The sequence below is a fragment of the Hemibagrus wyckioides genome, linkage group LG15 (genome assembly GCF_019097595.1).
Source record: "Hemibagrus wyckioides isolate EC202008001 linkage group LG15, SWU_Hwy_1.0, whole genome shotgun sequence".
Taxonomy (NCBI): Eukaryota; Metazoa; Chordata; class Actinopteri; order Siluriformes; family Bagridae; genus Hemibagrus; species Hemibagrus wyckioides.
The window spans coordinates 13,602,564-13,618,250 of record NC_080724.1 but is presented as its reverse complement, the minus strand read 5'-3'; the positions used below and the strand labels follow the sequence as shown (position 1 = coordinate 13,618,250).

General features: G+C 39.5%; 2 protein-coding genes across 4 annotated transcripts; both read right to left on the bottom strand.

The window, feature by feature from the left end:
* Positions 1-264: 264 nt before the first annotated feature.
* Positions 265-5,320, bottom strand: mogat3a (monoacylglycerol O-acyltransferase 3a). 2 transcript variants are annotated; one of them, XR_009206765.1, is made up of 7 exons: positions 4,943-5,320; positions 4,139-4,317; positions 3,791-3,995; positions 1,951-2,125; positions 1,520-1,715; positions 1,337-1,416; positions 265-879 (listed from the first exon to the last, which is right to left on the bottom strand). XR_009206765.1 is itself a non-coding variant. In XM_058410288.1 (7 exons), the coding sequence occupies exons 1-7, from the start codon at positions 5,034-5,036 to the stop codon at positions 805-807; spliced, it is 1,008 nt and encodes a 335-aa protein (XP_058266271.1). In that variant the 5' UTR covers positions 5,037-5,319; the 3' UTR covers positions 276-804. The 2 variants fall into 2 exon arrangements, 1 of the variants encoding a protein (XP_058266271.1); XM_058410288.1 differs by having other exon boundaries at positions 276-879; positions 1,516-1,715; positions 4,943-5,319.
* A 668-nt stretch (positions 5,321-5,988) lies between these two features.
* Positions 5,989-15,472, bottom strand: LOC131366104 (NACHT, LRR and PYD domains-containing protein 3-like). Of its 2 annotated transcripts, XM_058410286.1 has the most exons (10): positions 15,376-15,472; positions 15,113-15,169; positions 14,465-14,569; positions 14,062-14,122; positions 13,578-13,782; positions 11,409-13,191; positions 9,900-10,073; positions 9,380-9,550; positions 7,199-7,375; positions 5,989-7,038 (listed from the first exon to the last, which is right to left on the bottom strand). In XM_058410286.1, the coding sequence occupies exons 2-10, from the start codon at positions 15,163-15,165 to the stop codon at positions 7,026-7,028; spliced, it is 2,742 nt and encodes a 913-aa protein (XP_058266269.1). In that variant the 5' UTR covers positions 15,166-15,169; positions 15,376-15,472; the 3' UTR covers positions 5,989-7,025. The 2 variants fall into 2 exon arrangements, with proteins under 2 accessions (XP_058266269.1, XP_058266270.1); XM_058410287.1 differs by lacking the exon at positions 14,465-14,569.
* Positions 15,473-15,687: the final 215 nt, after the last annotated feature.

The window sequence follows — 15,687 nt, the reverse complement described above, 5'->3', positions numbered from 1 at the left end:
AATTATTATAAAGACTTTAGTAAACAGAATAATCAAGGTAAACATTTGTTTTTAATCATAATAGTTCTGATGATATTTCAACAAAATTTTGTCTGAAATTAAGTGAATAATATTCTAATAGTGTACCTAATCATTATAGATATTTTAGTTTCTGTCCAGAAATACTGTCAGAAATTTAACATGAAAGAAAATAATCTTCACACTTCACACTCACCATCACTGAATTCGGTCGATTTAAAAAGCTTTTATTAAACCCAGACATTTTACAGCTCAGAACCTCTCTTCTGTTATAATAATAATAATAATAATAATAATAATAATAATAATAATAATAATAATAATAATAATAATAATAATAACAACGTCTTTAAAAATATTCACAATGATGTGTTTCATTTTAAAAGTGTATATTGAAAAGTCTCTACTATTGTATAGATACATTTTTAATCAAATATTTTTTCATTTCCTCTGTAGACTCGAGTTCCTGTTAAAGTGTTCATGTACTCCAAAACTGATATGGTTATATTCAACCACATACATGCTAACCATTCTAACGCTAGCACTTAAAGCACCCACAGCTACAGCCGCTAAAATAAGACCTCCCGTAGTTCTCCCGTATCATTTAGACCCCTGACATCAGCAGCTCATATACATGTTTATTCATCAGGACCAGAATTGTTTTAAGTAGTTCTTACTTCCTTAAATGTTTCATATTACACACATAACATTTATCAATATTACACAGACAGACAGAGAGTTAGACAGACAGACGGACAGACAGAGAGTTAGACAGACAGATAGGTTTCAAATAAATTTGAGGTGTTTGTCTTTATCGATGCCATACTTCTCCTTGTTCTCCTCAAATAGTTGAGTTAGGCCCTGTATAGAGAAGAAATAACACACACACACACAGTAAATATAAAAATTTTACACAGCCCTATTAAAATCCTCTGATTCTGTCCATGAAGTGATTCTGATTCACACCCAATAAAGAGAACAGAGCTTACTGAACAGACTGCTGATGGGGAGAGATTGTACATCACGTACAGGAAGCACAATAATAACACGTTATGATATGATGAGACCAAGATAAAACCTTCTGGCAAACAAGTATTATATTATTTAAGGGGTGTGCATACTTATGCAACCAGGTTACTGAAAGTTTTTTTCTTTTCGCTTCCATTAGATTTTCACTTGCATGTTCTTGGTTGCTGTTTCATATTAAAGCTGGAAAAGATCTGATATGATATACCTTAGGTTTGCATAAACCTGCCCTTTCGTCAGGGGTGTGTAAACTTTTGGATCCACTAAACATCTCCCTCTCTCAGTTACTGACCTCCATGTAGCGCTGGTGAAGAGACTCGATGTCCTCTTTAGTCGGACACGGATTCAGATCGACTAGTATCGGCCTTCCAACTACAGTGAGACAGACAGAGACAGAGACGAGACTTTTATTCACTCATGATTTCAATTACTGCTCTAATAATACTGTGTGTGTGTTTGTGTTTGTCGTACCCACGGTATGTATAGGTTTTCTATAGGGTAACAGGCCAAAGCTGTACTGAAACACTCCTCTGGCATGAAACAGAGGCAAAGCCACACCCATGATCCTCTGGAGGCGGTCCTGAACCCGGCGGAGGGCGGAGCCTACAGGGTTCTCCATCTGATCAAATAGCTCATTTTCCCCAAAGGAGAACACAGGAACCAACCCAGCTCTACACACACATACACACACACACACACAAATATAATTATGCTATTATAATCATAGTGTTCCTTATTCAGAGTGACTTACATTTAGCTCATTTACACAGCTGATGAGTTAAGGATTAAAGGCCAAGGGCCCAGGAGATTGGCAGTGCTGGGATCTGAACTCACAACCTTCCAACACTGTAACCACTGAGCTAGCACTGCCCTACAAGCAAACAAAATAAACACACACACACACACCCATGTTTGAGTGCGAGTTTGATGAAGCCTTTCCTCTGCAGTAGTTGTAGAGTCAGTGCTCCAGGCCGCGCCTCCAGACTCTCTGGAGCTCCGCCCACTGCCACCACTGCTACAGAACCGCCCCTTGGACGACTGAGCAGATAACTCATACTTGTCTTCTCACTCGACACCAAACCTACAGGCCAAAGGTCCGAAGTTTAAAGGTCAGTGTCAAAGTGTCAATGTTGTACACAGTTTACACATTTATCCCACCTTCTGTTTGTCTGTCTTTCTGTCCTTCTGTCTGTCTGTCTGTCCACACACCCCTCTGTCAAGCTGTTTGTGTTTATAAGTCTGAGAGAATGTGTGTTTCACTTGCACATAGTGTGAAATGCTGTGTGAATGTGTGTATGTGTGTGTGTGTGAGAACAGGTCTTGTGAAATGGTCAAAGGGAACCTGATGATGAAACAGTGTGACATATCTGGAAATGAGTGACACTGAACACACACACAAACACACACTAGCTGCTGTAGGTTTCACTGGAGGTTCCTGTTCCTGCTCCTGTGGGTTAATATGGACGCATCACTGTGTGTCACCACAAAAGGGCAATGCTTACACATGATCAGTGATCAGCACGTCATAGCAGGTTTGACTACTTCAGGACTGTGTGTGTGTGTTAATGGTGGTGTTTGTGTTACCCAGTTGGTCCAATTTCAAATATTTCTACACAGAAGAATGTCCACTGATGCAATGATGGACAACTTAGCGCACACACACAGCGATATACTGATGTGCAAACACATACTGATAGACACACTACAATACAGCATCATGATGGTGAACTTCATTCACTGCAATACAGCTCTGGAAAAAAAATAAGAGACCACTGCAAAGTAATTAGTTTCTCATGTTTGTTTCTTACAGGTGTATGTACTGGTGAGATGAACAGTTTTGTTTCATTTTTTATGAACTGCTGACAATATTTCTCCTAAATTCAAAATATAACTATTTTTATTTAGAGTGTATATTTAAAGGAAATGACATCACATCAAAATAACCCAAGATCATGTAGGTTTTGCAGAGCTTTAATAACTCAAATAAAACAAAATGCAAATCATTTGTAAACAAATTGTGTTAATGCTTTGGCTAAATAACATTAAGACATCAGTATTTGGTGGAATAACCCCGATTTGCATGTGTTTTGGCTCCATGCTCCCCACCAGTTTTTCACATTGCTGTTGGGTAACTTTATACCACTCTTTTTGCAAAAAAAAGCAAACAGCTCAGCTTTGCTTGATGGTTTGTGACCATCCATCTTCCTCTTGATGACATTCCAGAGGTTTTCAATAGGGTTCAAATCTGGAGATTGGGCAGTGGTCTCTTATTTTTTTTTCCAGAGCTGTATATATATATATTGTTTTTGCTTTGAGTTCAAAAGATGATGACAGATGTATCACACCATCTATCTTTGTAAACAGTCAAACAGAATGTTTCTGTAGACTTCTGAATTCATTCTGCTGCTACCTTCATGAGCTCCATCACCAGTAAAGATTAGTGAGTCTGTTTCAGAAGCAGCAATGCGAGCCTGATTTCTGTTCCATCATCTCATATTCAGCTTTCGATGTCAAACTCAAATGTCTTTATTGCGCTGCAGAAAACTAAAGAATTAGCCTTGCAATGGCCTGAAATGGGGAATGACTCAAGTGATTCCCTTATATTTGATTTCTTTTGTTATTCATTTACATTTGTAGATGACTCCTTAAGAGATTCATACCTATTTGTATATGACTCCTTGAGCGCTTCACTCACACATGTAAACATGTATTACCTCCTGATCGTAACCCAGTGTCCATGTCTCACCTCCACACATGATGTAGTCTCTGAAAAACGGTACTCGGAACCAGAAGGGCAGCATGAGCAGGTACGGGGTGAGGCCTGGGAACATCTTGGAAAACTGTGACGCTTCTGTACAGAAATTCCCAAAAGCACCGGCCACCAGAACGCCATGAGGGTGAAATCCAAATAGATAATTATATTTAGGGTCCAAATCCACCGTCTTCACCAACTACAGACAGAGAGAGAGTGTGTGAGAGAGACAGGGAAAGAGACAGACGGGTAAAGAGATTTTTCTTTCATTTCTATTAAAGTACTGTACAGAATCACTGCTTGACCTTTGACCCCTGTGACACATCCCCACTTCTCTCTTACCGAGATGGGGAAATAATCCCTGAAGTATTTCCACATGGTCCAGTTCCTGACCCATTGTGACCGGCGACCTCCACTTGTGGGTGTGTCCCTGTCTAAATATAGCCAACCAGCATAGAGAGCGGCCAGAATCCACCAATCACTGACAGAGAGCAGCACGAAGGCTGCCAGACAGCACTGAGCTACATACACACACACACACACACATTAATGCTACTAACTTTAATATTAACAATAATAATACAGATTAGAATGAGTACATTATCATCAATACTGACTTTTACTATTTAGATTACTTTTATTACTTTGTACTGTGAGATTTTGACAAAAATGTGCATATATACCAAAGTAACTTGTCTACGATCAATTAGGAATTTAATTTTGCCCACGATTTCATGTTCCTGAGAAACCGCAAAGAAGTGTAAACTCCTCTATCCTGAATATGTGGAAAACTTCCAGCTTCACCTCTGTCTGATACACAATGCTGACACTGGACACTCCTTCCACACATCACACACACATACACACACTTTTCCCCCCCACAGAAACTTTGCACTGATTTTTAAAAATCTGCTTCTCGTGTGCAATAATATAAAGCTGTGACTATCAGCCGCTCCACCGTCAGAGCTGATGATATAGCGAACTGATCAACAACTTCTGACCAATCACAATCCAGAACTCTGCAGCAGCAGTTTTTAGAGCCGGTAAATAATAATAATAATAATAATAATAATAATAATAATAATAATAATAATAATAATAATAAAAATAATAAAAATAAAATAATAATTTTTTTTAATCACTCACCGAGCGCAAGGAAGGAGAAGACCCACTGCAGCACGGCGGCGGTCTGTAAGCGTCTCCTAAATGGGATATTAAGCGGAGCGAACTCTACCTTCATCCCTAAACACAGTCGTCACACACTCACACACACACGCGCATCCGTGATTTCCGTGTCCTTACTCTTCTTCTCTCTCAACTCAACTGTGGTGTGCGGTCGCGCGCATGGACCTCGCGCTGTAATTCGAATGGGCGTGTCGCGAGCGCGCGTGTGCTAATTAAATCCTGCCACTTGATCTCTTTTCCCTTCGTCCCTTTAACTCTCCGAATTATTCCTCAAGTTGTAGAAAACTTCCACCGAACAAACTCTTCTTCTCCCAATAACACGGTATCTTTATGATTCCCCACCCACATTCCAAAAACACACACCTCTCCCTCGCTGTGATTGGATACAGAAACCATGACCTCACAGCCCCACCCTCTCCGAGTAACGTACTTTTTGACCAAGCAGAAGGACGCTGGTGCTGACGTCACAACCCAACGCCGTGCTCTTAATCCCCACCAGAGGGCGCGCGCACGAGGAAAAAGTATTCATTATTTTATTTATCATGCAGTTCATCTATCCATCCATTTTCTATACCCGCTTTATTCCTAATCAGGGCCAGAGCCTTTCCCAGCACACACTGGGCGAAAGGCAGGTCACCAGTCCATCACAGGGCCACATATAGACAGACAACCACACACACTTGCTTAGAATTACCAACCAACCTAACGTACATGTTTTTGGACTGTGGGAGGAAACCGGAGTACCCGGAGTAAATGGGGAGAAAGGCACGGGGAGAACATGCAAACTTCACACAGAAAGGCCCCCGCCTGTTCGAACCCAGAACGTTCTTTGCTGTGAGTGCTAACCACTAAGCCACCGTGCTTCCCCTCATGCATTTCACTCACAGTCATATCCCACATTTCAGTTTATTTGGCATTGACCAGGTTCAGTAATATGAATAACATCACCAAGCGTTAAATAATAAATAACCAGGTTTCTTTCACTTAATCTCAGGTTTTTATTCAATTATTATTTCCTGAAAATATGTGGTACAGTTTACAAACAGATTAATTTAGTACATTTATATTCCCTTATGAGGATAATAGGTGTTTCATGGCACTATGTGGTTATATGATTTTATGGCACTGTGGTTAAAGAGTATTAACTGCAGGAATCAAATAAACAAATAAGTGATATAAAACATGAATATACAATTAAAACTCTAGCATGATGTGGCTTATGACACACACTCACAAATACATGTACACAAATATATACAGAGAAGATAAATATAAATATTCATTAAACTGAGTCGGACTCATAAATACCCATGCAAGAATTAAATAAAATAATTTTAGTAGGAAAAAAAGAAACTTCACAGATTTATGAGTCATGTGTGGAAGGAGTCTCCAGTGTCAGCACTGCGTATTAGTATAAGTTTCTAAGTGTATAAGTTTTCCCAAATCTTCAGGACAGAGGGGTTTTCTTGCAACACTTCTTGCGTTCTCTCAGTAACATGACAAACTTTTTTTTAAATTATTTGCTATAACCGAATTATCTTGTTTCTCCTGTGTTCCACAACATGAAATATAACTATAAATGGAAAAAAAATAAAGCAACTCCAGTTCATCACATCACCCCATCATTCATTATTATCCTGTAACAGCACGATCACTAATGCTCTGATTCATCACATATGAAACAACCTATAAGTAAAGAAAATTAATTCTTAAGCGTTTCATATCTGTTACTGTTTCTTTAGATGTAAGATGTTTGTGCTTCAGGATAACCAAAAAAGTAAGCTTGATGCCAAAGCAACACAGTCTCACATCAAACATCTTAGTTTTATTGCACAAACATCTTAGTTTTATTGCACAAACATCTTACTTTTATTGCACAAACATCTTACTTTTATTGCACAATACAGCTTTGTTATCATACACACACACACACACACACACACACACACACACACACACAGCTTGTAATATCATATATGTGTGTGCTGTAAGAAGCCTCCTATCCATATAATCACCTCTAGATATCTGCATGTCTCTAGATATCTTATGTCTCGATCCTGTAAGACACAGAATATGACACACTGTTCAGATCTGAGTACACAAACAGTAAAAGAGTACATAAATATGGGTTAGGATTTCTAAATCTTCTAAATCTTACAAGCTGACATACACACTCACACACAACATTATATAACAGACTGTAAGTCAGTTACTCACTCTAGTGTCTCCAGTTTACAGTGTGGATCCTTCAGTAGATCCCTGAGCAACTTCACTCCTGATTCTCCTGGATTGTTTCTGCTCATATTCAGTTCCCTCAGGTGTGATGAGGAGTTTGTTTTCAGAGCTGAAGCTAGAGCAGCACAGCCTTCACCTTTAATATTGCACTGGTATAATCTACAGGAAAAAATCACACCTTACAATAAACATAACAAGTCAAGTTAGAAAAGTGCATATTCTTGCAAATATTGCCCCTGCCATAGGAACACCAGGAGAGAAAGTTTAGTGTAAGTATTTAATTATTTATTTTTAAATTTAGTCCTGGCTTATCCAGTTTTCATTTGATAACTGCCAGTGACTCAGCTGTTCCCAATGGAAAGTCTTGTTGCTGGTTTCTTGGTAACATGAGGGATGAGAAGTTATGCTAAAGGCTGGAAGAGAGTGTGGGCCAGTGCATGGTGTGATACATGTCTTCAGATATGTGGGGTCTATTATCATCCTTGCAGGTGAGCATCAGTGTTCGAAATTTGGTGCAGCAGATACAGCACATCAATGTGGTGCTGGGTTCGGGCTAGGGTTAGGGTTGACTTCGCCAGGAGTCACGCTACAGTAGTCCAGTCTTGAGATGACAAGGAATTTAACAAATACTTAAGTGGCCACTGTGATTAAGAAGACTGAATCCTTCTGATAGTAGTACAGGAACAATGTACATGACTGAGTCAAGCTTGCAGTATGAGTAATGAACGATGGTTGGTTGTCCAGACCTGCACCAAGGTTGCAAACATTGTAAGATATGAGAGATCTCTGATGTGATCAAAGGATCATGACATGGGGATGCATCTCGAGGGATATACTAAAGCTTAGATGTAGTCTTTCTGGGATTTTGTTTCGAAAAATGAGTCGCCATCCATTATACCCACCAGACATTCTGATATCCACACAAGCATTGCAGAGGGAGGGTGATGTGTGTCTCATCAGCCTAGGAGTGGTATAAAAGTCTACATGAGTATATGACCTCACTGAGAATATGTGTGAGAAGTTATAGAGGGAAATTACAAGAGGACCAATCAATGAGCCTTGCTCTGGAAAGAACTGACCACTGCAGGAGACAATTTATTTTTAGAAGACTTCGGTTAACCTTCTCTGGCTTGCCTGCTCAGCTTGCCTGCCAAGTATGTTCACATACATTATAACAGGTCAGAATAGAAGCATTCTGTGGGATAGTAGACTACAAAGCTTGCAAAGGTCATCACTGCAGCAGAATTTACAGACACAAAACATGCATTGAAGTCCTGGCATGAAATCATAAGGGGACAAGGATGGACAGGAGGCCAAAACACAGTGCAGGGGAGGAAGTGTAGAGTTTGTCTAAGTGATCAGTGGAATAGGGTTCATGAAGGTCATCAGCAGAACAGACAACATGGAGTTTGGCAATGGAACATAAGTGACCAAGGCCATTGGCTGTGGTCTGCAAGCTTTTGAAGCCACAGGTCAAGATAGACAAGTGGCCACAGTCATGGGCTGTATCCTACAAGCAGCTAGAAGGCTGAAGTCTGTGATGGAATTTGGTAGCTGGCTGAAGCACAACTGAGGCCCACATGCCTTAAGAGAGGAAGGACCAGTGCTCACAACCCCAATCTCTGACTTAAAGATTCAGAAGGTCTACCAATCATACTAAAATCAGACAATCTTGTTTTTTCTTAACAATCTGAGTCCCTGTCACAATAAGCCTCAAGTGCATGAAGAAAACCTTCCCTGACAGGAATCTTAGCCAATGCACAGAAAAGTTTTCCTCTTCTGGTGCCCAGGTATAACCTCATACTTTAAAGAATGAGGAAAAACAAGTAATTGAAGATGTTTAATCTGTACTGGATACAGTTTACATCAACTAGAAGGACATTTGAGATGATTTTTATTTGAGCTTTTCCCATAATCATCGACAAAGTCCATGAAGGTCAGGGATCAGGCAGACAGAGTCAACAAAACCAGGGCTGAACTTACAAACCAGGAAAACAGACAAGAGTCAAAACCAAGTACACAATATGCTAAGAACAGGAACAAGAAAAATGCCAGTGAGATTAGTGAAGAAATATGTAAAATAATAATCAAAATACATACAACCTCATTCTATTTGGTGACTGTGTTCAGTATCTACATAAAGAGATAAAGTGATGATCTGACCTCAGTATCTCCAGTGTACAGTGTGGATTCTGCAGTCCAATGGAGAGCAGCTTCACTCCTGAATCCTGCAGGTTATTGACACTCAGGTCCAGCTCTTTCAGATTGGAGTTTGCGCTGAGGACTGAGGACAGAGCTCTACAGCTTTCCTCTGTCAGATTACACTCACACAGTCTAGGGCAGAAATGATGATTATATCATAATACTTGTAGCTCAAACAGACACATACCTCATGTAGGCAATGTTGCTCTCATTTTCTTTCTTCGTGAAAATGTTATTTTAATTGGTATCATGAGCTTTTTAGAGATCTTTTTTTTTTTTCAAATCTATTTGGCATTAAAAATCTCACTGCTTTCTGGGTTCCTTCATCAGAAAACTCAGTCAACCAAAAGCAACATTTAAACATAAGCAATGTCCTAATTTTACCCACTCTGACACACTCTGAGCTGTTAAGTGTTTGTAGAGCAAGATGCTCAGTTATTCTTCCTGCATGCATTTGTATGTCATAAAGTAATGACCCGACCTCAGTATCTCCAGTGTACAGTGTGGATTCTGCAGTCCAGCAGAGAGCAGCTTCACTCCTGAATCTTGAAGTTTATTGTTACTCAGGTCCAGTTCTCTCAGACTGGAGGAGTTTGAGCTAAGGACTGGGGACAGAGCTCTACAGCTTTCCTCTGTCAGATTACACCCAAATAACCTAGAAGAGAAATAATTATATATCCAGTGTTGATAAACCTCAAGTCATCTGTCACAACAACAAAAAGATTTGGAATGAAAGACTATACAGAAGTTCTTAAAAATGAGTGTGGCCAGAAAGAAATGCAGGGAGCACCATGAACAGACACCACAACTCTAATTCTTTAAGTGCATATATGCAAGAGGTAGCTTTGGTTCCAAGTGTCCCTGACTGGAGGGCTGTGACTGAAACCTGAACCAGGGCCTCTACTCCATAGCGGAAAAATTGGACCTTCCCATCCCAGATAGGTCCTCTAACAGATGAACAAATTTGGCATATCGGTCTCCTAAAAATACCTCAAGCCTTGATTTGTCCTATCCACTATAGGAAGGACTTGGAGTTGGAGGACAATTACCAGGATAACTTTATTACTTTCACCTCATCTCATATCACATTGGTTATTTGTCTATAACGATCACCAGGAAGCAGCCCTATACGTGGTCCAAGTGTTTGAGGAATCAGACAGTTTCTGGTGATTGACCTAGGTTTCTGTGCTCAACACTGATGCAAGTGTCTCAACTGTGGTGCCAGAAGCCTACAACAAAAAAAGCTTTAGTATCTCCAGAGGATTATGGCAATGCCAGGACCCCCCTTATGGTTTCCATGGTAAGCTTTTAGTATTGGATGAATGTAATTGTATGTCCCCATCACTGCTTCATTGCTCAAAACTAGAAGGTATTGTGATTCACTAGAAAAGCTGGGTGAAGCATGTAGCACCTTGGACTAAAAGAGACTGTGACCTCAGATCCAGGTAAAGGTTGTGGGAGCAGTCTTTTGGTGAAGACCCCTTATTATTTTTATTAAACTCAAACTCATAGAAATATGGTATCAACACTCTTGCCCCAAATGCCTCATGCGGATTGCTGGCACAGTGGACATGAACCTCTGCATCACCATCACTACAAGTCTTCATTCTTCAGGTTGAGCATTGTTCAGAGTACTCAAATCAACTCAGACTACCTCTGTGTGGTTTGCATTCAGACATTTCATGTGGGCATCACTTCTACTGGAGTGCTGATTCAGCACCATTGCCATGCTACTAGCAGCACAAACACCGTAAATAAACCATTGGTGCCACTGAATTGAGTGCTGAATACACAACGTCACATTGACTACTTTGCAAGCTCAAGCACTATAATGCCTCTCACTTCTAACTCCCATATGCTGCAATATGAATATAAACATATATTTTAGAGTTCAGTTATGCATTGTGCTTTGTTTTACAGAGTATAATATCATTGAATATGCTGTTAAATTACAACCCCTTTAATAATACATTGATGAAAATATACTCACAAAGCTTTCTTAGATGCTTTTACCACCAACAGCAGTTTCAGAAGACATTCCTCAGATCGATCAAATTTCTTCAAATCAAACTCATCCAGCTCACGTTCTGAGTTCAGCATGAGAAACACCAATGCTGACCACTGAGTAGGAGAGAGTCTGGTTCCAGTTAGCCGACTGTTACCTCCTCTGTTCAGGTACATTTGGACTTCCTGCTCTAGAGAATAGTCATTCAGTTCATTCAGACACTGGAACAGATTGATGGATTTCTCTGGAAAGGGATTCTTTTTGATCTTCTCCTTGATGTACTTGACTGTTTCCTCTTTGCTGTGAGAGCTACTTCCTGTCTGGGGCAGTAGGTCTCGTAAGGGCATCTGATTAGACTCTAGTGAGAGACCCAGAAGGAAACGGAGGAACAAGTCCAGGTGTCCATTCTCACTCTGTAAGGCCTTGTCCACTGCACTCTTCAAGAATGCAGACATGGGTTGCTTTCGCAAGAGGGGTAACATTCCAGTGTTTTGATCCTTTAGAAGATTTCTGTTTTTCAAAACAAAGTAAAGAAATACATATAAAGCAGCCAGAAACTCCTGAACACTCAGATGTACAAAGCTGAACACTTTTCCCAGGTGAAGCCCAAACTCCTCCCTGAAGATCTGGGTACACACTCCTGAGTACACTGACACTTCTCTGACATCAATGCCACACTCTCTCAGGTCTTCCTCGTAGAAGATCAGGTTCCCTTTCTCCAGCTGGTGAAAAGCCAGTTTTCCCAGTGCCAGGACACTCTCTCTGATCTGCTGAGAATCAGGGTCACATTTCTCATGGTACTTTTGATCTTTGTGTTTGATCTGGAAGATCAGGAAGTGTGTGAACATTTGAGTCAGAGTCTTGGGGCTTTCTCCACTCTCTGCTTCACCCAACATTCGCTCTAGAACAGTGGTTGAGATCCAGCAGAAGACTGGTATGTGGCACATGATGTAGAGGCTTCTTGAAGACTTCATGTGTTTGATGATTTTATTGGTCAGTCTCTGATCACTGATCCTCTTCCTGAAGTACTCCTCTTTCTGAGGATCACTGAAGCCTCGTACCTCTGTTACCAGGTGTACACATTCAGGAGGGATCTGATTGGCTGCTCCTGGTCGAGAGGTTATCCAGAGGAGAGCAGAGGGAAGCAGATTCCCCTTGATGAGGTTTGTCAGCAGAACATCCACTGAGGCTGAATCTGTCACATCACACAATCTCTCATTCTTCTGGAAATTTAGAGGAAGTCTGCATTCATCCAGGCCATCAAAGATAAACACGACCTTGTAAGCACTAGAGTCTATTAAGCGCAATTCTTTCATTTCTGGGAAAAAGTTATGAAGAAGTTTCATCAGACTAAAGTTTTTCTCCTTCATCAGATTCAGCTCTCTAAAGGGAAGTGGAAACATGAAGGTGACGTCCTGATTTCCTTTTCCTTCAGCCCAGTCCAGAATGAACTTCTGCACAGAGACTGTTTTTCCAATTCCAGCTACTCCTTTAGTCAGCACCGTTCTGATGGACTTGTCTTTAAAGATGTCATTACATTTGATGGGTGTCTCCTGTGATCCTGGTCTCCTGGACACTGTCTCAATCTGTCTCACCTCATGTTCTTTATTGATGTCTCCACTTCCTCCCTCTGTGATGTACAGCTCTGTGTAGATGTCATTCAGAAGTGCTGAGCTTCCAGGCTGTGAGATTCCTTCATTAATTCTTTTACATTTCTCCACAAGTTTGCTTTTGAGTTTGTCCTTATGCAGAGACAGCAGTCCTAACTCTATCAAAACAGACACATGTGATGATTAAGATCTTGTCATATAAACAATCCTATATCATGTTCTCTCTGTGTTCTGCACACTGTATATGGCTGTGATGACAATAAAGTTCTGCTTGATATGAACTAGACCAACAGTATTAAGTGTTATTCTTTGAAAATTTGGAGTACATTTGAAATGAGCTGTTACTATAAAAATGATAACATGTAAGCGTGCTAAAATAAACCTGTGATGTGCCCCTGCACTACTGTCATAGCTGCTGTTATAGAGAATTCATCTTCTGACCAATCAGAGTTCAGAACTCAGTAGTGCCCTGGTGCGAGGCTCGACAGATATTCTCCCTGTGAAGTTACAGTGTGAGAATAATGCCATGAATCAGTTTCCTTACTGTTGTGCAGTGTGTTAGCAAGATCTGTGTGGTTCATGTTCTCCAGGACGTGCAGTGTGATCTTCAGCACTCCCTCACTGACACTGTGATGAACCTCCTCTTCCTCCACCTCCCTCTCAGTGCATGCTGGGTAATCTGGACTCAGGAGCTTCTTAAACTTTTTTAATTCATTCTTCAACAGAGTGATGACTTTGTGCTCAAGATCCTGATTAAGAAAATATAAAGGAAAACATTCTAACATTACAGAATTTAATGTCCAAAAACACATGATTAACTATAAAAAAAACCTACAACAAATTGAAAATGGTATTAATTAAAACAAGTAGACTGAAATGCAGCCCTTCATCATGGTGTATATAATTTAGTTTATTTGTAGATTAAATCATAAATAAATAAATAAATAAATAAATAAATAAATAAATAAATAAAACGATGTTTCAAATGTCATAATATTTTTAATAATTAAAAATATATAATTAAATACCTTGAATATTACATCCAACTGCTTGCAGGTGATTTTTAAAGTCTCAGCTGTGTTTTCTTTTCTGTGAACAAAAACACAGAGTTTAACTGAAAGAATATGTAACTATACACAGACCTTCAGCTAGATCATATTCTTACATTGTTGTGATAATCCAGTGGGAGAGTCAACGCCTGTATTTTGGACTAAGGCAGTTAATCACCACAATGCATTGTAGAATTTCCTAATATTTAATAAGGGACTTAAGACCTGTGTTATAAATGTTATTTCTCTTCTCTGGCAGTTGAAATGATGTGCATGCTGAAATTTCATTTTTTTTTTAGCTCAGTTCAAGTTTTGTCTCCCAAATTGTTTCATAACAAGCTGAGTGAGGAACAATACCCCAAAATATAATAACTACACTGACCTCAGATCAGTAGAACAGTGTCTGTCTCTGAAGTTCATAGGAAATCCCATTGAATGGTCACTCTTCATTGAAAAAACACTGGCTTCTGGTGGGTGTGTTCTGAGCCTGAGTTGAGAGACAATTTTATTGAATATTATTTCATTGTAAAGTCTAAACTCAGGCTATGTTGTACTTAATTAAGAATTAGGGTTAAGGTTTAAGGATTAGGGCTAGGATTTAGGGGTTAGGAGTTAGGTTTCGGGGGAGGGTTAGGGTTAGGGTTATGGTATTAGGGTTTAAGGGCTAGAGTAATGGGGTTAGTGTTAGGGTTTAAGGGTTGGGGTTATGGTTTAAGGTTGGGGTTAGGGTTAGGTTTCGGGGTAGGATAAGGGTTTAAGGGTTAGGCTAAGGGTTAAGGTTTATGGTTAGGTTTAAGGGCACTCTGGTCAATCCTCATACACACTGACCCAGAATCAGCCTGAAACACCCACAACTATTATGTAAGTCTGTTTACTGTGTATATTCTTATTCCATAATTCCTTTAACCTCTTCTCTTATTTAGTAACTTCTCCAAACTGTAGTTTAGATCATTAAAGTTTCTTGATACTTTACAATCACATTTATTTAGATAAAGCTTTTATATTAGCATTTCTATTTTTCCTTTCCCACCCCTCATTTTTCTTTATGTCCTGTGTTCCAGAAACACTCATTTTGGAAGTCATCTTCCTTCAGATCAAACACACACACACACACACACACACACATGCAAAGAGAAATAGTGCAGGATGTTAAGTATTTGAAAATAATCTTATCATCAGATACTTTACAGGGTAAATAAGTAAGTTGTCTTCACTAAAAAATGACTGAACTCTTCATTATTTACTGCAGATTCACAGATGCCTTGTATTATAGTTCTGGTTTTATATACTTACTGTGTTCCTTATGCTTTATGTTCATCTTGTCGCAAAGAGTAATTGCGGAGATTTACTCCAACTGGTTTGACCGGTTTTATCATTCCAGTAAAAAAACACGAAGATTAGTTTGCAACTTTCATTATGGGAAAGCTTCAGCTCTCAGGAACCTGTTTGCCAACAAAACATTGGAACCAGGGTTTCTGCATAACATCCTGTAGCTTTATATTTAACTGTAAAACAAATTATACAAATAAAAAAGTAAGAACTTTTGTACTGTGTTTATCACAAATTAAAACTACAATGTCATTGTTCAGAGCAGTCATTAAACTG